The sequence below is a fragment of the Microtus oregoni genome, unplaced genomic scaffold (assembly GCF_018167655.1).
Source record: "Microtus oregoni isolate MIOR12 unplaced genomic scaffold, Mior012 000062F_ref0000492, whole genome shotgun sequence".
Classification (NCBI taxonomy): Eukaryota; Metazoa; Chordata; class Mammalia; order Rodentia; family Cricetidae; genus Microtus; species Microtus oregoni.
The window spans coordinates 2201186-2222939 of record NW_024543872.1 but is presented as its reverse complement, the minus strand read 5'-3'; the positions used below and the strand labels follow the sequence as shown (position 1 = coordinate 2222939).

The 21754-nt window shown below is 46.1% G+C and overlaps 1 protein-coding gene across 2 annotated transcripts in view; it reads right to left on the bottom strand.

The window, feature by feature from the left end:
- The window catches only part of Wipf3 (WAS/WASL interacting protein family member 3), an 80864-nt gene that overhangs the window by 41892 nt on the left and 17218 nt on the right, over positions 1-21754 (bottom strand). For both annotated transcript variants that reach the window (XM_041640386.1, XM_041640387.1), the window contains exon 2: positions 11958-12107. In XM_041640386.1, coding sequence (XP_041496320.1) covers positions 11958-12050 — 93 coding nt within the window. In that variant the 5' untranslated portion in view covers positions 12051-12107. The remainder of the gene's footprint in view (positions 1-11957; positions 12108-21754) is intronic.

Here is a 21754-nt window from a genome sequence, read left to right as displayed (position 1 = left end):
TCTTTTCCAGGCACACTCAGGGACCTTTCTCATCTTTGTGATTGTCTCCTTTTCTTCTTCAATAACTGTATGTAATATGTACACTATCCATGCCACATGCTCTTACATGCTCATGTGCTATATAGTTATATGTACTTTAATCTCTAACATACACCTTATCAGCTATGTCCACGCAACTATACCCAGAAGTTCCATCTCAGAGAATGTGGTCAGGCACAGAAAACGCTGAAGGTGAAAATTTGTACATATTTTAGTGACCTTGGCCTTCCGGAGATTTGCAGAGGGGGAGAATTTTGCTGTAATAACTACCACAGTGCTCTCTGTGCTTGTCTGAGGAAGAAACAGCAACCAGACAGATGCCTCGGGCCAGGGCAGAGAACAGCAAATGCAACAGTATTGCAAAGCATGCTGCTTGCTGGCATCCTCTCCTTCTGGTGCCACATGGATAGACAGCAGCCGGGGAGATGCCCACGGGAGCCCACTGCTTCTTGCACATCACTCAGAAGTCACTCGTTCTTTTTTTTTTTTTTTTTTTTTTGGTTTTTCGAGACAGGGTTTCTCTGTGGTTTTGGAGCCTGTCCTGGAACTAGCTCTTGTAGACCAGGCTGGTCTCGAACTCACAGAGATCCACCTGCCTCTGCCTCCCGAGTGCTGGGATTAAAGGCGTGCGCCACCACCGCTCGGCTCGTTCTTTTTTTTAAAGGGAGAAGAACCTCCAACCATGCAACTGACCGGCCCAGTGGTTAATGGGAACACCTGGATGGCAAAGGAGGTCAAAAGCCATAATATCTAATCCTAAAAGAACCAGAGCTCAGTTCTAGTGGGACTACATGGAACAGAGCAGGACAACATGTCTTTCAAGCAGGTTCCTGCTAATGCAAATCTCACTTTGCTAAATTAAAAAGCATCAGTATTTGGTCCCCCAAACAGCTCTCTGAATTAGAGAAAACAGGCTTACAGTCTCCTGGTTCTCTCAAGTCACAAGAGTTATTTAAGGCATATGGAGGTTTTTGTCAGTTATAGTAAATTATTGCCATACACAAATGGTCAGACGTATAATGACCCCCAGGAGCCACCATCCAGCTTCAACAGTTGTCAACTCATAGTCGGTCTCACCTCCATCTCAGCCAGCTGTTTACATCCAAATACTTACATATATATAAAACTCCTAACAATATAAAGGTTTTATTAAGTAAAACAAATAAGAACTAATTATAAAATCAACTCTCATTTTTAAAATAACTAGTACACAGAAAATATTCTACCTGTATTTCAATTTCCCTGTCAGTAGAATGTAAAAAAACGTTTGGCTCAGACAGAGAACGACCAGGTCATAGCATTTAACCTCAGCTTCATGGAGCTGCTCTAGAACCCAAGGAGAGGGCTTAGAGCCTGGCCATCTAGAATTCTCATTCTGGTATGACGATGAAGCCATCCAGAGACAGGTGGCCTTCCCTTCAGCACTATCGGCTGCTGTTGGCCAACAACAAAGCAAAACCATCTCCAAATGTTGAAAGTACTTAAATTGTGCTGCAGTTTCCCTGGAGTGGGTGAGGCACTCCCCCATGAGACACCGCAGCAGAGATGAGCCGTGTGGTTCAGATCTGCTGTCCCAGATGCTCCCTGCTGTGGCGTGGACACAGAGGCACTAAACTCAGCCTGAAAGAAAGGGAAGGCCACTTCTGGGAGAACGGATCCACGGAATCCACAGGCAGGGCAACCTGGCAGAGTGAGCCAGAAACCACAGACAACCCCAAGGAATGCTTTTTGTTTCCCGTTTTTGGACTCTTTCAGACTGATGGTGACTGTCAGCTTGGGGCTCCCAGTCTTCATCTTAACCTCTGTCTATCCTGGCAGCTTTGGGTGAACACAGACCTTTGACTGGGTTTGTTTCTGCTCTCTGAAACAACTGTTGCTGCTGTTTATCAGAGACACTTGGCGAACACCGTCTGCCATCCTCTGGATCCTCACTGTTAGCCGAGGAGTCATTCATCCCATACGCGTTTACAAGTGTCACCGTGTGCCAAGCAATCCCCAAAATGTTCAGAACACGTTGTGGAAAACAAACAAGCAAAAAACCCAGTTCCTCCCTTCTTTACGTTTCTATGATAGGGCCAACGGACCCCAGGAAGTGGCCATATTATTCCCAAGGATACGTGGGGAAACTGAGGCTCAGAGTTGTTATATATTTCGCTCATCACAGCCAGGAAATGGCTCCTGCGATTCAGGTTTCAATCTGCCTAGCTCTAAAACTCATGCATGGTCTTTGCCTTTTCGCACAGCGGGCTGTGCCATTACAGGATCCCTGCTGAAGCCCACAGCTTCCCACAATGCAATCCAAACAGAGGGCTAAAGGACACAAGCACATTTTCACACCTTTGTGTTCCAAGGCTCCACGTGGTGCAGGTGGAGTCCTGCTGTCAGCATCTAGGAACACAGTCGGAGACTCCTCCGGTGTGCATGGATCTTATGGAAATGGTAATCTATTGCTACCGTCTACAGAACAGGAGCACCGCATGCGTTCTGTGAGCTTTTAAATACCTCCATGGAGAGCAAAGGAACAGGGTCTATTCTCTGAGAAAATAACAAATTAGAACGGGGACGGTTGTGCTGAAGGATTCGTTCTGGCTTTTCAAGGATTTCCCAAGTGTTAATTGTTGTTGCTCCTAACTTTGCTGTTTCTGACATAACTGCATTTGCTTTACATAGCATTTCTAGCGGAGTCCGGAGGTATTGGAGGTGTTCTTATATAACATGGCAGAGACCCCACTCTTGGCTCTTGGGGCACAGGCAGGTTGAAGATATGAAGCAGGGGCTAGCCAGCTCACAGTAGTTTTACCTGGGACCTCAGTGCCAACTCGGGGAATAAAGTGAGGAGCCAGGCGTCTACCAGCGTCTGGCATTGGCCATGGCATAGCCGTCTAACTCTGAGTCACTCGTTAGCTGCTAGCCCCCAGACCCTCTCTCGTTCTTCAACCTGTTCTTGTCTGTTCATTCAGGAGAAGCGCTCAAGTCTGGGAAGAGGAGGGTGACTCCTTAGGTGGCAAAAAAGACTCTTTAAAAATGACACTTCCAGGAACCTGGAGGTAGGAAGTAACGAAGAGACAATATACTGCTCAAACTTCCAATCTGGGAATAGGAAGGGATTATACTCACTACTACACTACCAAGGCACCCTTGATCTGGTACTAGGAAACTATTTCTCTGTCGGAGCAGGGATAGGCTTTGCTCTGGACTCAGGAATCTGCACTTTTCGGGGGCAGAGCCCCTGCAGCTCTGTCAGCCTGGGTACAGGACCTCACATGATGGCCTGGTCACGGTAGGGACTGAGCATGCTGCCGCTGAGCTTATCGGGCACTTACCGTCTCTACCATGTGCCCACAGTCACTGGTAGCAGAGACTGTGTGAGCGCATGCTGGGTAGGCTGTGGCTCCTCTGCCTCGGCCCCTCCTCCCCAATGGGATTCTCTGCTGCTACATCACTGTTTTATTTGGAAACTCAACTGCTACCTTTTTTAAAATTTCACTTTAAAGGAAGAAACAAATACATAAATGGGAAAGCAACGAATCCACAAAGAAAAGAATGGGAAAGAAAGGAGTAGCTCCAGCAGCTTGGGATATAGGATGGAGTCTTGGGTGCCATGTACAAGGTCTGGGGAATGTGACCCCATTCATTTTCTCGCTTGCAGATTCCAAAGGGCACCAACAGTGGCTGAGAATCACACACCCTCAGTGTTTTCTGATCTCTAGCCAATGGCAGCTGGCCTCACACTGGAGATAGGGTTGGTGCCATCCTGCCCGAGTTCAGACTTCAGCCTTACCAGATTAGTAGCTGTGCACCCCTGCATAAATTCTTAGCCCCTCTGTGCTTCTTAAAACTAGAATAATATCACCTAGGTCTGAGGAAGTGGTTAAGAGCACTTGCTGCGTTTGAAGAGGAGCTAGGTTTGGCTTTATTCCCAGCACCAACTTGGTGGCTAACAACAGTCTGTAACCTGAGTTCCAGGGCATCCAACACCCTCTTCTGGCCCCCGACATTGTTGTACACACGTGGTTCACAGACACACATGCAGGTAAAACACTCACACAAATAAAATAGAAATCAATGAATTTTTAGAAAAGCATCCCGTCGCCTGCTCCAAAGGCGCTCAGTGGGCATGGAGCGGAGCTTAGTGTCACACACAGCTTGCTGGCAGTGGTCCTAGAACTGTTGGTGTCTCGAGTGTACAAGGCAGAAGACAGCAATGCACACCCAGGAACTGAAGAGGAACGCACCCCCACCACTGAAGTGGGTCTGTGACCCTGGGCCTGCCGGTGCCTCTCTGACCCTCAATTCTCTCACCTGGCCCACCAGGGCTGTCCCTGATGAATTCTAACACAAGTCACCCATGCGGAGGGCCTGGCATAGCTCCAGGCCTAGCAGCCATTCAGGAGGTGCCCGCCCCTGCTGTCACACGCCATCAGCTTTACACAGTCTCACTCGGCCCACCGGCAAGTTGCTGCTTATCCTTTTCTTTTTTTAAAAGGAATTATAAAAATAAGAACAAGGGGGCTGGAGATGCAGATCAATGAAGAGCGCTGGCCAAGCACAACTGAAGCCCTGGGCTCCATCTACAACACCAGAAGAAATTAAAAAAAAAAAAAATCTCATGTGGGTATGTGAGAAAGCGCAGGAATTATTATTGAAAAATAGTAAAAATTCCCTGCCTGAAAAGCCGGGTGACACTGGTGCCCTGTCTCGTTGTCTTCTTCTGAGTGCACACGAGCCAGCATGCTTTCACTTGTATAACCAGGGCACACCTCTGCTGAGGCGTCACCTCATGTGAGGCCTTTGATTAAAGACTTTAGGAGTCCCCAGTACTGCTTCCCACTGGGTGCAGAGCTGAGACCCTGCCTCAGGCTTTCGCATCTGGTCAGGCTGGGTGTCTGACTAACGGTCACCACATGAGCTTGGAAGGCTTGGATACTTCCTTTAGGACAAGTAAGGTAAAAATAAGAGCAGTTGGGGCAAGGGATATAAGGTCCCAAAGGCTCTAGGATGTCCCTTCTCATCACAGCCATGCTCAGGTGAATACCGACCAGGGAGGGAGAAAGGGCTGCCTTGTGGTTTTCTGGGAACGGCTAGTGATGGTGGGCTTTCAAGTTCCCTTAGGCCAAACCCCAGCAGTTGGGGGTGTGAATAACACTCTGGCAAGGCATCTCGGCTCCAGTAACTGGCTATATGCAAGGGTTGTCTTGGCATTGTGCAGTTTTCCCTATCTTCCTTTTCGGTGCTGTATGGGGTGGCTCCTGCTCAGGTCAGGTCCATGAGATGGCAGCCCTTCTGGGTTGATGGCTGGAGCGCCAGTGCAGTGGGCTCCTGCCAGCTCCTGGGTATCATCAGTGTACAACTATATGCCATGCAGGCTTCTCCTTTCTGTGCCTGCCACCCGCCCACCTCACAGCTGTGACAGAACAAACACATTTGAACGTCGTCCTGAATGGCCCCTTGCAAGCATGAGTGGCAGGTCCTGACACCCCTCTCATGCAGACAGAAAATCTGAAGAGGAAAAAAAACAGCTTGACTTTCACAGGCCTGCTGTTGTTACTGCTCTCTAGGCAAATCCACGAAGAAAGGGATAGGATTTTTAAAGTCACTAGAAGACAAAGGTGTCGTTTTTGTCAACTGGTAAACAAAAGAAAAAGCCAGCTTAATACAATCTGCATAGAGGGTGCAAGGCAAAAGCCTCCTCCTCCTTTCAGGATCCCTTGGTCCTGGGGAAACACTGCGGTCCCCTGTCAGCAGCACCAATCAAAACACCAGCATGTCAAGAGAACACACATGAGAGACAGTATTTAAGAATCTGTGAGCCTTTCATCGCTGCAAAAGCACTAGTGAACATGCAGACTACCCTGTCTGGAGCACAGATATGCAGCTCCCCCAAGCTTCCTTTCACCCAGTTCTCCCCACCCCCACTTCCTCCCCAACAACATCAAACATAAGACTCCTCCTGACTCCCAAGTATCTCACAGGACGGGACCTCGGAGAACAGTGCAGTTTTTACCCTGCTTTTCTTAACAGAAGCCCTTGCCTGCCAGAGATGGCAGGAAAATCTCCCCGTGTAAGTCATGGCTGATACTGTCAACTCTGAGATGACTACTTGGCCCATGAATCATGCAATCTGTAGTCCACAGTATAAAAATGATGCCACCGAGTTTCCAAATGATGACTCGACAAACAGTAAGGCGAGAACAGCTACAGGGCCCACTATCAGTTCCCTTCAGCAGTGTTAGCAAACACGGTCTTTAGAACAGGGGGGTGAAATGCATATCACTGTGGCATCTTCTGCAACTGTGCGTCGCTTCTCATGGTAAAGCAATGACAGCCAAGCCAGTGGATGTTTAAATGCCAAGGATGGCCAGCTCTGGGACTACTGTTTTCCTCTGAGGATATCTTAGCCTGAATAGCAACATTAAAACAATGTTAGGAAAACTCCTAGATCTATTAGATAAATCGACACCTATGCTACAGCCATGAATGTTACTGGCAGGCTCTGTCTGGTTACAAATCTCCAAAATTTATCGGCTGGTCAATGAGGTCTACATGTTCCCCTGTGGGTCAGTGGTGTCTACATGTTCCTCTGCGGGTCAGTGATGTCTACATGTTCCTCTTTTGGGGACCGTGGCAGGCAGATGAAAATCACCCTTATGGAGTTTACTCCCTCACTACATCTAATATATTTGGACACAAGGGTACAAGAGGATTTGAAAATAAAAGTATAGTACAATTTTGAAGCATGCCAAATCCAAATCTATTGTAGGCTTTAAAAAAACCAGTTATTTAAAAAACACACCCTATAAACAAAGCAACAATAATAATTTAGTTAAAAGTGAGTCAACACACCCCACAGGCAATTTACATGACTTATTGGATTATAAAGGCACAAGAAAAAGAGGAACAGCTGAAAAGATTGGGAGATTCAGAAAGGTGGAAGACATGAGGGCAGAGCTGCCTAGCTGAGCAGAAGCTTATCCCAAGCCCCTGCAGCCGTCCCCACCTTCTGCCATGTCAGAGATGCAGATGAATGGAGTTAAGTGTGGAGGGGGGTGAAAGGCAAGAGAGAGGAACCTTCGATGTCAATCAAAATTTGGTCAGGTATCAGGAACTTCTAGGCCCATCTGTGCACTTCCTTATAAAATAATCCCGTTTGGAAAAAGAACCTTGCTAAATACGGTTTCCAAGAACCAGATTGTCCTGGTTATAATCAGGGTCATAAACTCTACCACGCCAGATCATGCTTGGCCGGCTGGAGATACCGCTGACTGGTAAAGTGTTTGCTAAGCACAAGGTCCCAGTTACTACAACAAACAGATAAACAAACACAGCAGATAGATTTATCCAAAGTCTCCTTGACTCCCCTTCCCCCACATTTCCTGTCAGTAATTCTTCATCCACTACCCACCTTTTTAGGTTCTTGACTACAAATTCCCATTGCCCGTGCTGTATTCAGAGTTGAGTTCAGTCTCACTTCCCATGGTCCCTAAACAGTGTCGTGTTTATTGATCTTTAACAAGTACTTAGAATCTTGATCACTAGTTATGAAAACTTTAGCTGTTTTTTTTTAACTCTGTTTACTCAGATAGTCTTTAATCCCCCTTCCTCTGTCCCTCTCTTCCTTTCTTCCTTTCCTTCCTTTATAAGCTGCATGCCTATTTCAAGTCAGACACAAAAAGTATAAGATAAAATAAATGTAAACACTAATAAAACAGTTAAAAATAATTATTGCTCCAACGGAGGGCTTTGAAAATGAGCACCGAAGCCAGTGGGGTCAGTGGACTAGACCTTTACTTTGATTTTAGTAGAAAGTTCCTTCCAGACAGAAGGAACAAGTTTGTAAAAGCCATGGTGGGTATCCCCTGGGAGAGGGGCTCAGGAGGAGCTGGAGAGGGTGGCAGGCCCCAGGCTGTGAAAGCTGGCATGGGCCTGTCAAAGGCCATAAGGGAGTCCCTGAGAGAGAAAGTTGAGGAGGAGGATAAGGCATGATAGAAGCGTGCTGAGCTCACTGGTGGCTGGAGAGACATGGGAGGCTGAAGAAGGCCAGCTGGCCACCCGCGGGGCAGGTATTGGTGACTATTCCCTGGAAGTCAAACAGTAACTATTCCAGGGATTGTGGGCCAAGGGGCCAAATGAAAGATAGTCCATGCAGCAAAAGAGAAATGATTTCTACAAAATGTTTATTGCCCAAATTAAGAATATAGAAATAAGAATTAAATCAATTACTAAAACACACAGGTCCACAAGTGAGAAGGAAGTTCTTTATGGTCAAATAACAATTTTCTTGGTTGCTATGCCAGTGCTAAAGCAAAAACACGGCCTCTGATGATGTTGCAAATGAATGAGAGCGTTTGTGCTCCCGTGAACTTCATTTGAATGCCATGTCATTTTTATGTATCGTGAAATATTTTTTTTTTCAGTTCTTCACCCCAGCTATTTGACTGGAAAGCACCTTGGTCACAGGCCAGGTTTGGACCATGGGCTGCAGCTTGCCAGCTCTCTGCCGCACGGCCTGACTCTAGATGGGTGTGAGTGCTTGCTTAGGCAGGCTGTGACCGCACTTCTTGCTGTGGGATAGCAGATGGCCTGTGACGGAAGGTCATCCTAGCAGAGATCCATTTTAGAAGCATCGTTCCCAGCATGATTAAAGCGTTCTGTATGTAAGAAGGGCTGTGTGGGGGTGTTGCTCAGTAGCAAAGCCACTGTCTCCTATGAGTGGGCCATGGGTTGATCCCCAACATGTAAGAAAAGAGATGTAATCTCCATGAGATTCTTAGAATCTCAACAGCATTCTTTCTCCCATCAACTCAAAATGTATTTATCATTAGTAACGCGCGTGCGTGCGTGTGTGCGTGCGTGCGTGCGTGCGTAGATAAGAGAACAACTTTTGGGGGTCAGTTCTCTCATTCTGCATTTCTGTGGGTTTTAAAAATCATACTGAGGCTCGCCCAACAAGTGCTTTTTCCTTCTGGGTCATCTGGCTGTCCCTGAACAACTCTGAACTTGGTGCCTTCAGCGTTCCTGGGTAATATTCCTGAATCAACTGTACTTTGGAAATTATATACTAATCTAGCATGCTGTTTTGTGCATTGGGAAACAATTTTTTACTCTCCTGTAATTAAAATTTTTTTGATTTCTTTTTTGGTTACCATTACAAGTAATCTATTTATTAATGTCATGTAACTATGTATTCTTTTTTGAGAATATCAGAAATGCTTATTACTTTCACAATTTTAGTATCTATTTTATTTTTTAACTGAGAGTATTTTTTCATACAATATTTTCTGATTCCGTTTTCCCCTCCTCCACTTCCTTCTAGATCCTCTCCACCTCCTCACCCACCCAAACACGCACTCTTCTACTCTAACTCATGAGAATACAAACGGGCACCTAAAAATAATATTAATCACAAAACAAACACAGAAACAGAAAAAAAGAGTCAAGGAAAAAGCACAAGAAACATAGACAGATGCTGAGATACACACATCTGCACACACAGAAAACCCATAAAAACAAGATCAGAAGCCATAATAGACAAGCCACGGATCTGTAAGGTTTAAAAAATGTCCAGACAAGAAAGTGTGACAAAATCACCCCGGAAACCACCACTGAGTCAGTCATTTTAACATCGACTGCTGGGCATGGGGCCCACCCCTACATGCGGCTTGTATGTCAGTGAGACTCCACTGGAGAGAACTAAGTTTTCCTCTGTGAGCTGTTAGAGATATTGGAGATAGCTAACGGACTAGAAGTGGGGGCTTGTGTCTTCTTCCTCTCATTAGAGATATTGGAGATATCTAATATAGCTAATGGGTTAGAAGGGGGTTTGTGTCTTCTTCTTCTTCTCTCAGAGCCGGGACCCCAGCAGACAGATCTGTGCGTGCTGCCCCAGTCTGTAGTCCTGCCGTGTCTAGGGCTTCTTTCCTTGGTGTCTTCCTTCTTCACTGGCTCTCATGGTTAATTTCTTAAGAAAATGGCCTGGAATGAAACTGGTCCTAGAGTACATTCATTTTTTAAACTGTTTGATCGATACCACGAAACTGCCTCCTAGGAAATCATAATTGTGCTCTTGTTAAGAGTTCCAACACCCTGGCCAATTCTAAACCCTCCATCGCCATGTCTTCTCACTGTAGGTGAGATAAAGGGTGTTTCTAGTTTTGGTATTTTTAGGTTTTGGAATAGTTGCATATAGATTTAGAGAGTAAGCATCCAGAATTTAAAAATCTGACATCCAAAATGCTCTAAATCTGAGAATCCTTTTACCTGTATCTGTTTTCCCATCATCCTTTTCATGTTGATCTATAAGAGCTCTGGAAACACCAAGGACATTAACTATTTTTGCCTTTAATATACATGGCAAAGATATTCCAGACTGCAGAAGCTTATTTTACAATACTAAAACTTACATAGCTATCTTCTGCTCCGAGTGACCTGTTCCCCCACGAGACACACATTTTAAAAGGGGATGAATGAGACAGTGCAAAAAAAAATTACCCAAAGAATTTCCTAATGAAATATTAAATTTCATATCAGCTTATCAAATTTTTATGATCTTTTCTATTTATGGTGTAAATTACGCAACCGATTTCACTATGTGCAATAGGCATGCTGTCGATACTCTTAAAAGTAATAACCATATATGCCATTTTTAATTAACACTATGTTACAATGCAGTTTTAATTTGCAGGGTAACATAAAAAGTAAGTTCTCATAAACTATTATTTTTCACGAGTCTAAAATGTATTTTTGTGCATACCTTTGCGTAAATTCTTTTTGGTTACTTCAGGGTGAAATTCTTAACCACTCTTGAAAGGAGAAACGGCCTGACTACATGATGATGTACATGGGTTTATTGTTTCTTTTCTAGAACTCTCTAGAAAGAACTGCTTTCCGTTTGGGGAACTCTAGATGCATATGTCACCAGCAGTGATTGTAAGAGGCTATTTCTCCAGATCCACTAACGACTTTTGATGTGTCTGTTTTTCCGGCGGATGCATTTCTTCAGGGTCAGTAAATCTAGGATTCATGAATAGTTTCCCCTTCACCTTCTTTATCTACAAACTGTTCCTCACCAAGTGGCGATGACCTTGACTTGGAGCATGTGGAGTTAGGTTCAGCAATGAGACTTCAATACTTAATTCTATTCTGCCTATAATTCCGTCCACCAGGCAGTATCTGAAGACATTTTTATTGCCACACTTGAGGGATGTTACTGGCATTGCACAAGTAGAAGCTGGGGATGTTGTTAAGTGTCCTAAAATATATAGCTCCCCAGCTCCCTACCCCAGTTAGTTGGTCCCAATGTCACTGGTGCTAAGAGGTTGTATTTTTGTTCCAGGACAGAAGGTCTACTTTCTGTGGCCCTCTTCTAACACAAATCTAATGATTAAACTAAAAATGTGTGGCCTGGATGGAAGTAGATTCGATTCATTGCTCCAGACGCAGGAAACTTCTGTCAGTGAGTCCCATTTCCCAACAGCTTTCACCCACATGTAACTTGCTGGACATAGAACTGGGTGACTGAAGCCAGGGTGTTATCATCACCTTTTGCATGACACCCTACATGCAAATTGTCTTCTCAGTGTCTTAGGGGCCTGACCCCAGCAGGACCCTCTTGGCCAGAGTATCCACTGAGATGGAAAGTCACTTAGAGAGCCTGGGGAAGCATGTGCCATGTGGTGGGAACTGAGGGGGAAATCATGGAGATTGAAATTAGGTGCAAATGAGATATGTGGGGAGTAGTGGGGAGAAACATGTAGTCCAGACTGATTAGACCCCAAAGCAGCCAGAGCCAGGATCCTAAGGTGTACACCCTGGCATGTTAGAGCCGGTATCACCTGCATTCCAACACCAAGTTCCCATTCAAGATCATTCCAAGGCCAGACAGCCACAGTAAAACAGAGAGAAAAACAAACAGGCCTTACCGGGGGCCCTGGTGGAGGTGGAGGTGGAGGAGCCCCCAGAGGTGGAGGAGGTGGGGGCGGTGGAGGTGGTGGTGGTGGAGGCGGCACCGGCATAAGTCACAGTGTTGGTGTCTCTTGTTTATGAATGGTCCCAAGAGAGTAGTTTCTGGTCTGCAAAAGAGAAAGGGATCGTGTTCAATTAGGTGTCTTTTGTAGGTCTTGTTGACACTTCCCCTCGTTCCTTAGTTCATCTGATTGTGCATTCAGACAATGAGCACTTATCGGAAGGGGAGCCTGGGCCATGTGCCCGCAATGAGAAAAGTGGATAGATTCTAATTTGCTAATAAAACTGATGGAATTTACTCTTGAATCTCCACAGAAAGTAAATGTGTAAACACACACACACACACACACACACACACACACACACCTCATTCTAAAGTGGATTTCCGATGACTGACAATAGCCTGCGGTTTTATCACTTTGAATGAGTTCCGGGTAGACATCATCCGTGTAAACAGTCAGAAAGACACTTGACCTTTGCTCCGTGTCACAAGCAGCCTCACACAGGACGCCAGCCTGAAGCACAACGTGGGAAGGGTGTTCACATCTCCCTGCCTCTTTCGAATTGGTCAGCTGCCCCTTTCCTTGTGTTCCCTTACTGTCATTTTTGCATAGCTGTCTGAGTGTAGACATGTCACTTCTCCTGTGACACACAGAGGTTCTGCAAATACAGTTCTGTTTCAAATGGTTAATATTGCAAGATGTCTGATCTCCAGATACAGGTATTTCTCTGCAACCCCTATCTAAGTGCGTGTAGTGTGTGTGCGTGTATGCGTGTGTGTACATGTATATACATCCTCAGTACTACAGAGGCAATAAACAACTATGCAACACAACACTGTAATGCTGTAACCATTGGTATTTCTCGTCACCTTTTACATGATGCAGACTGAGACAAGCGAGCCACAGCTCCCACAGCAACCCTTCACAAAAAGCAGGGCTGTCCTGATTTTTATAGGTACATGTCTAACCTGCCTGGCTTTGGGCTTGCCGTGGCTAGTAGGGTGGTGAGGAGACGGAAAAGGGGACAGACACATGTGCAGACAAGCTGGGATCAGCTGGGCCATATGCTCTGATAGAGATGCCCCAGCAGGGCTGGGAAACTCAGGATGTTTATTGTGTCTCACTGATCGAGGAGGCAGGTTTCTTGTTCACAGCTGCACAAGGAGGCCAGTTAAGATAATCTTGGTAGGAGGTCTCTCTCTTTAAGAGGGGAGTCTCAGAAAGCAGTGATCGATCCAAGAAGAGAGAGCTGTGGTTGATAGTTTCTGCATACAGTGGCTTTAGCTAAACCATTCATTCTTGGTCCAGAGGAAGGCTTTGCCATTTCCATGGACCTGAGGCATTGGGGTCCTTGACATGGCTGTGATCTTGTCAACTACACAATGCCCTCGGGACTTCATTTGTTCTCATGGTGTGCAAAGGAACATTCAGAGAAGTGAAACTTTTGCCACAAGTCACACATACACTTAGTAACAGGCAGACCAGGTCCAGCTCAGTGGCTCAGATCCAATCTCTTTCCAATTTAACTTTTAGTTATTGTGGAAGAATATAATATAAAATTTGCCATTTTAACTGCAGTAAGCCCAATGTAATTCTCTGCCATCAAGCAAACACACAAGGCTGTGCAAGCACGACTATTACCCATCCCCCAAACATTTCTACCATTCCAAAGAGAGCGCTGTACCCACTGAGCAGTGTCCCCTCACACAACCCGAGGCCTCTGGAAACCTACATGCTCCATAGCCTGTATTCTTTACTTATGTGGACCCATGACATTGCCACCTCTCTGGCGCTGATATTTCACTTAGCACAATGTTTTTTATGTTCGCTCATGTTTCAGCATGTATCAGAAATGTGTTCCCCAATCACTACATTGTATGTCTATATCACACATGTCCCAGTGGACGGCTGGGTTGCCTCCCTTGTAAAGGCGCCTTATGAAAAGCGCTGCTATGAGCATCGGTGCACAAATACCTCTGTAAGACTGCTTCCAGGGTGCGTGAGACGGCCTAGTGCGGAAAGTGACTGCCAACAAGTCTGATTTTAGTTTTTGGGACCAACTCCTACAAGTTGTCCTCTGACCTTGGCACATGTGTCATGGCACACACGAGCCACCACACACACACACACACACACACACACACACACACACGCGCGACCTTACTGTCAGTTCTCTTAGGCACATATTCAAGCATGGCATGGCTTATTGTGTCACACTTGCTTCTCTTCAGCAAGGTTAAGAATCCTCCAGAATAAATGTTACCAAATGTTACCAAACGCATATCCAAATATGCCTTTTATAGTTTTCCTGGTGCGTGACCTGATATTTTCCCCTAAACAATGGGCCTGAGAGTCACTATTACTGCTCTTTCCTTATTAGTAAAACGACAACAAAAGGCTGAGGCCACTCCTCAGAGTACACGTGATAAAGCCACATGAAAAGAGCAGATCGTGGAGGACACCAGACAGTGGGAGAAGAACCAAAGCAGTGCCACTGTTCTATTTATGGTCTAGCACCTGCAGTAGTGCAGGGGCAGACACAGCTGGTATTCCGCAGGCTGAGTGCTGTGTTCTAGGCATGGTCTAGCACCTGCAGTAGAGCCGGGCCAGCCACAGCTGGCATTCCGCAGGCTGGGTGCTGTGTTCTAGGCATGGTCTAGCACCTGCAGTAGAGCCGGGGCAGACACAGTTGGCATTCCGCAGGCTGAGTGCTGTGTTCTAGGCATGGTCTAGCACCTGCAGTAGTGCCGGGTCAGACACAGCTGGTATTCCGCAGGCTGAGTGCTGTGTTCTAGGCATGGTCTAGCACCTGCAGTAGAGCAGGGTCAGCCACAGCTGGCATTCCGCAGGCTGGGTGCTGTGTTCTAGGCATGGTCTAGCACCTGCAGTAGAGCAGGGTCAGCCACAGCTGGCATTCCGCAGGCTGAGTGCTGTGTTCTAGGCATGGTCTAGCACCTGCAGTAGTGCCGGGGCAGACACAGCTGGCATTCCGCAGGCTGAGTGCTGTGTTTAGGCATGGTCTAGCACCTGCAGTAGAGCCGGGGCAGACACAGCTGGCATTCCGCAGGCTGAGTGCTGTGTTCTAGGCATGGTCTAGCACCTGCAGTAGAGCCGGGGCAGACACAGCTGGCATTCCGCAGGCTGAGTGCTGTGTTCTTCTTGTGGTCTAGCACCTGCAGTAGTGCTGGGGCAGACACAGCTGGCATTCCGCAGGCTGAGTGCTGTGTTCTAGGCATGGTCTAGCACCTGCAATACTGCAGGGTCAGACATCCCTGGCCATAATACAACTTTTTATTTCAATGGCAAAAATATTTTCAATAAACACGTGCATCAGGAACGGTTGGCAGAAATATTAACAGAACAGGAGAATATAGCATGACCCTGACACCTAAGGGCCTCATCTTTAATTGGGGCACACATGAGGATGAAGACTTGTTTTCTCTGGTGAAAACCTGAAAACAAAGTTATTTGGAAATTAACTAAAAGCATAAAAATTCTGCTTACCTAATAGTTTACTATTTACCTAGAGAGAAATGATAAAGGCAACAGTTTTAAAAACTACAGCAGGGCTAGCTAGGAAAGCTCCAACTTCATTTCCCAGCCTCCTTTGCAGTTAGGTTGAACCACGTGGCTGAGATGTAGCCAATAGAAAAGAAGCAGAAGAGACCTGCTGGACTGCTTGATTTGCTCAGGAGATGGGTTTCTAACTCACTCACTATAAGGTCACATGCCAAAGATTTCTTAAGACTTAACATACATCAAAGAACCCAAACTTCTCTGGTATTAAGACATGAGGTTTTAAAGTTCATTTATAATACCCACCACCTTGTATAGGAACTAATACACTAATCAAACTAGTAACGTAGGTGTGTTCTATTATATTGCCATGGACACTGCATGTGATTATAGTGATATTTCATTCATATTTTAATAAATAAAGCTTCCCTGAAGATCAGAGAGTAAAACAGCCCTGCTGGTCAGCCTTACAGACCAGGCAGTGGTGGCACACACCTTTAAACCCAGGAGCCACACTAGTTTGCCATAGAAACTGGGAGGCAGTGGTGCACTAGAGAGGAATGTAAGACGGGAGGAGACAGCTCTCACCCACAGTCTCATTCTGAGATTCCTGGAGGCAGATTCACCATTTCAGACTGAGGCAGAGGTAAGAGCCAGTGGCTGACTGCTTTTCTTTTCTGACCTTCAGGCTGAGCCCCAATATCTGTCTCTGGGATTGTATTAATCGTGCTACATTTGATGGTGAAGTTCATGTGACAATGTGACAGGGCCGGGGGACTCCTAGATTATTTATGGGAGTATACAAGGTACTTCCGACGACAGTAACATTTGAATCTGTAGTTTTAGTACAGACTTCCTATCCTGCGGGGGGGTGGGCATCATGGCTTCCACCGAGGACAGAATAGAACAACAGAACTCACAGCGGCAGCACTGCGGCTGGGGTCTGAACAAAGCCTGCATCACACACACACACATTTTCTCCAAGGGCACTCACAGCTTCCTGCGGTTCAGAACACCCTACAGCACTGAGGCACTCAGCTCAGGCATGCCTTTAAATGCCAATGGCACAGGTACTAAGTAAACTGTGAAAGGAGCCTTGTTTTGAGCGACAGAGAGGGAGCGAGGCAGCAGATGCCTCGTCCAGTCTAGGCCGGGAACACTTGAGTGGGGACCTTCAATCATCAGAACTTCCCTCCTGCTTAGGCATGACCACAAAACACCCGGGAGTACTCGTGTTAGAGCCGACTCAGTGAGTCTGTAAAAATGAGGGTCAGCTTGAGATGGGGCGCTGGTTGGTCATCTATGGATTCTGTCTACTGACTCTCCTCGAGCTGTGTAAGTTCCTAACTCCCCAGCGTGTGCCCGGCACAGTTCTAGGGATTGGAAGCCATTGCTCCATCAAACCTTCCCACCAATCAGACAGCACACGCAACATTACTCTGCAACAGATAGCCCGATTTGACTTCAGCTCATGCAGTTTCTACCACCTTCCCGAAGACCATAGTTGAGAGTCAACATTGGTCTGGGATACACATCCCCAGCTCTGACTCCTCCACATCTTTCATTAAACTTAACAGTTTGCATTACTTATGTTGCTTTGATTTGCAAAGATTTAAAAATGCTTTTCAGGCCTAGAAAGAAAGAAGGGCTCACAGAGTGAGACTAATTCCTTGCTTCCCTCTCCCTCTGTGCCCTTGTTCTTCACCTGGCTTTGTCCCGGGGAACTGGGGAGCAATTAGGCACCTGACTGGGACTGAGCCTTGCTGAAATCACAGGGCATAATTTCCCAAAGTTTGCGATTAAAGGTTATTTTTATGTGCGGTGCTTCATGACTGTGGAGGCTTTTTCTTGACAGATGAATCATTACGGGATTTTCTAGAGAAGCACTTGTTAGAATCTGACAGTTAAGAATACCAAGCTCCAGGAAGTCATGGGCTGCGCTGCCAGTCAGCTCTTTGAGGCTTCATGCTCTCCACACCCATTAGAAGTTTATTTTGTTCTGAAATTTATTCAAAATGCATAAGATATTAAGAGGGACAGATATCCAAAGGCTTTTATACTCTCTTCCAACTCATGAAATAACCAAAAAGCAGCATTTTACACACAAACTAGTTATTTAAACATGAGGGACAGTGGAGGGGAATAGATTGCCCTGTGCTTCTTAGGGGACCTAGATATGGGGGCAGCGCTGGCTTGAGACTCCCACAGACCTGGTTCTCAGTCTGGTTGTCTTCCTCCCCGGCTACATTTTATATAGAAAACGAGTGCTCCAAGGCTTCATTCTTAGCTGAAACAGAGTCCACAGGACAGGGCCTGCCCTGCATAAGAAGATTATCACACAGGTCCCAGCATACACAGGCCGCACTCAGAACCACCGCAAACAGCTAGGATACCCAGCATGAAAGGAGGAGGATGAATGTTCCAATGGAGGCTGGAATAGCAAGGAAGGCAACTGCATCTCAGTCGGGGCGGGGCAGGGGGCATAATAAACAAACCTTTGGCAGAACTGACTGAGTATTCAACAGGCAAACAGGTGGCTCTGAGATATGTCCTGGTAACAAGAATGACAGGAAAGCATGGGGACAGAAGTGTCTGCCTGTGAGGAGAGAAGGGCAGGGGCTAAGGACACAGGCTTGCCTGGTGCTCACCACTCCGTAAGAGTCTCTCACCTGGGATGGGGTGGATGTTCGTCTTGTGGTCACCCACAATCTTTAAACACATTCTTTATAAAATACAAGGAACTCCCTGTAGCATGAGCGCCAGCCAGAAGCCAGGACCCCCTTTTCAGTACTCCTTGTAAGTAGAAAGCAGGCTGTGGCCACAGACTCAAGTAATATTATCAAGAGGCTAAGGGGACAAGGCCTGGGTGTGGTATGGAGGTCCTCATTCAGCACACAAGAACTGGTTCTGTTCAGGAGTACAAGCACAGTATTGGCAAGAACTTCTTTCTCTGTCCAGAAGAAAAACCACCCTTCCAGATTTTTCTTTTTTTAACTCAATTTTGAAATCGGGGTAAGTATAGTTTTCTTTCGGTATCTCAAAGGGTCGGTTCCAGGAACTCCCATGGACATCAAATTCTTAGACGTGCAAGTCCTTATCTTTATTATGTGTAGTTTATTTGTATGTAACCTACAATCAGCCTTGGGATATTCTAGGTCATCTCTACACTACCCATAATGCCTAGCACACTGCAAATTCTGTGCAACAGTTGTTTGGGAATAATAACACTTGGGAATAATGGCAATGGGAAGAAAAGGTTGCAGATGGACAGACAGATGGGGTGTGGGTGCATGCGCGCTGTGTGTGTCCTCAGGACAGATGCTGTGTTTTCAATCAGTGGTTGGCTTAGTCAGCAGATGCAGAGCGCATGGGTGTAGCTGGAGGTCTGCAATCCGTAAAACAACTGTATGCCCCAGTGGCCAACAGAACCTGTGGGTCACACTGCTCTCACAAACTGCCGTAGTGGAAACTCTCTCTGGTGAGCTCCGGTTGCACAGGGTGGGGACCCCTACCTAACACAGGTGGTATATACAATCCCTCTGTCACCCTGGAATCCCCTTCTTTCTTTCTTTGTTTGACCAGCCATCTGTGTCCATTCAGAATGGGAGTTTGAGAATAGGTTTTCCTACAAGGCCCCCTTTGTCTTAACACTTCTCCTTTGCTTTCCTTCGATTTGTTGGCCCAGGAGGTGATCCCCACTTACGCCTCACTTCAGCGGGCTGTCATATCCAAGGACCAGTCACTAGAGTGTACTGATCACAAAGACCCTGCGGCCCGGACAGCCTACTCCTAACCTCTAGGAAAACACGGTGAGATGAAGGATCCTCAGAATACCTGTGGAGAATTCTTATCAAAACAAACTAACTGAGGGATTTTAAAATGTAAAGCTGGTCTCCAGGTGACCTCCAGTCACTTCCTGTTGCCACCCCATCTGCTGTGGAGCAGATTCTCTGAGCAGCCTCCCCTGCACCTCCCCTAGCCACTTTCTCCCCTACGGTTGACTTCCCACTGGCCTCTTGTTCGTACTCCATGATATATGATTGCTAGGAATATTTGCATTTTTGAGAGGTAACTTTGAGGTAGGGTCCACTGACCTGAGTGACAAGGCTTACGAGAGCAAAGAAAATCTGGTTTATAACATGAGGGGATTTTGGATTGGCTGGCTTTTGTTTGTTTTGTTGGGTACTGTAGAAATATCAATATCTATAGGACTCATTGATCAGACAGTAAAGAAATTACTTTTGTTTCTGTTTTTTGAGACAGAGCCCATAGGTGTGGGTCCATTCAACCTTGACTAAAGGTCAGAGAGTTAGAACTTACTTCTGTTCCTTCAGGGTTATTGTCAATAGGTGTGGCTAATATCCAGCCCTGATATTTCGGGTATTAAAAAGTAGATCTGTTTCTACTTCAAACAAAAGTCTAAGGATCCAACAAAGTTCCTACTCCCTTAGGGAGATAACTATGGATTCCACCCAGGGAGTGGTTTGCCTACAGAATGTTTAAGTCTAGGGTATAAGCATGGCTTGTCTTCTGGCAATAGAATGTTTAACTAAGAGTGTAACTCATAATCCTTCAACTGGTCTGTTCACTCCTTGTATCACGTTAATGCAGTTTTTTTTTTTTAAATCTTACTTCTACCTTTTTAGGGTCGCGGTATTCAAGCAAATGGAAATTAAATGCGGGCGATTTTCAGTACTCACTGGAACTCCCTCCCGGTGCTATCCTGTGCTTCTCTTTGTGACTTTCACTCACGCCTTCACGCTCTGTACTGATTTTTCTAATCCCCATGGCCCGACCCTGGTAAGTGGTACCCGACACCTGAGTAAGAAGGGTTACAGGGTAGGGGGTAATGAGACAGCATATGATCAAAAAAATCATGATTAAGAAAATATGGTAGATAGACACCTACCCACACCACACACACATTTTCAGCAAACGGAACAAAGTCATATCATTTGCCAAATAATGGGTGGAGATAATCATATTGATTGAATTAAATCAACCTCGGGTCAGGGGGAAATCGGGATTTCTCATTTGTGTCTCCTGGGATTCTGTACAACTGTGTAACAATCATGTACACACATATGACATGGCATTAGGAGTAAACCTGTCTAGGGGACAGAGGGTATTAGGGGGAATATACTTAACATATATACTTAGAGGAACACTTTTTAAAAATCTGAGCTGTATTATTTGAGATAAAGTACAGCAGAGAACCCTGCCACATTTTGCAGCAGGCACCTTTCCTAGAACTTTCCACATAGTGATACTTAGGTCACTTTGTGGAATTCACACAGAGCCCTGGAGGGGGCGCTGTCCGAATCCACACCTCAACCTTCTCAGCGCTAAACTGGTTTTAGTGTCTGGTCTAAGTTGCCTGCAGGTGACTTTACAGTTTCTATGACACCCACATATCACCTGAACTATTATGTTTAGCGATTGCTACGAATCAACTCGTGTCTTTAGATAAATCCTTTAAATTTGACTGCAAATGCCAAAGTAAGAGCATCTACTATAAGTGGACGTTAAGAGTAAGAATAAACCACAACCATTATCAAACTGGTGATGTTTATCCACCTGCCCCTCAAAACTCATCTCAAATTTCCCAGGGGAGCCCAAGCTGAATCACTGGGAGGAGAGGCCTAGGGCAGTGGTCACTAGTTTTCAGAGAGGACGAACACAGGGTCTTGTTTTTAACAAGTTCTCCTTCCTATTCTCCCAGGACAGACCAACCCTGCTGCGCTGGAAACCACACTCTAGAGGGACTCTCTGGTGGAAGCTTGCAAGCAAGGCAGCATCTCTGCCAGACCCCCAGGACCAGCATCAATCCCAGTATCTTCCCAGAGAGGGATATAAATGCTGCCTAAGGCCGTCTGAGCCTAGGGTGCTGAACACTGGCTCACAGCCACAGGCTAGGTCCTCTTTGAGAAAACTGGGTTTTGCATAGATCCGCTGACTTTCAGTGGGTTGGGGCCATGCAGACAGCAGACTGTACTTAAAGCTGGAAATGATGAAGGCAGGGGTAAGGAAGGATGCCTGCCCCATGTCAGAGGGGCCACAGGAAGGGCTGCAGCTCCTGAGAAACATCGCCTGACATCAGCTCTGGAGCTCTGCCTTGCAAATGCTCCAGTCAGTCTCTAAGTACTTAACGAACGTAGGCTCATCTGCAGGAATTCCAAAGTGATACATTTCTTAGCCACAATCAGTACAAAACTCAGTGTCACACCCGAAAAGAG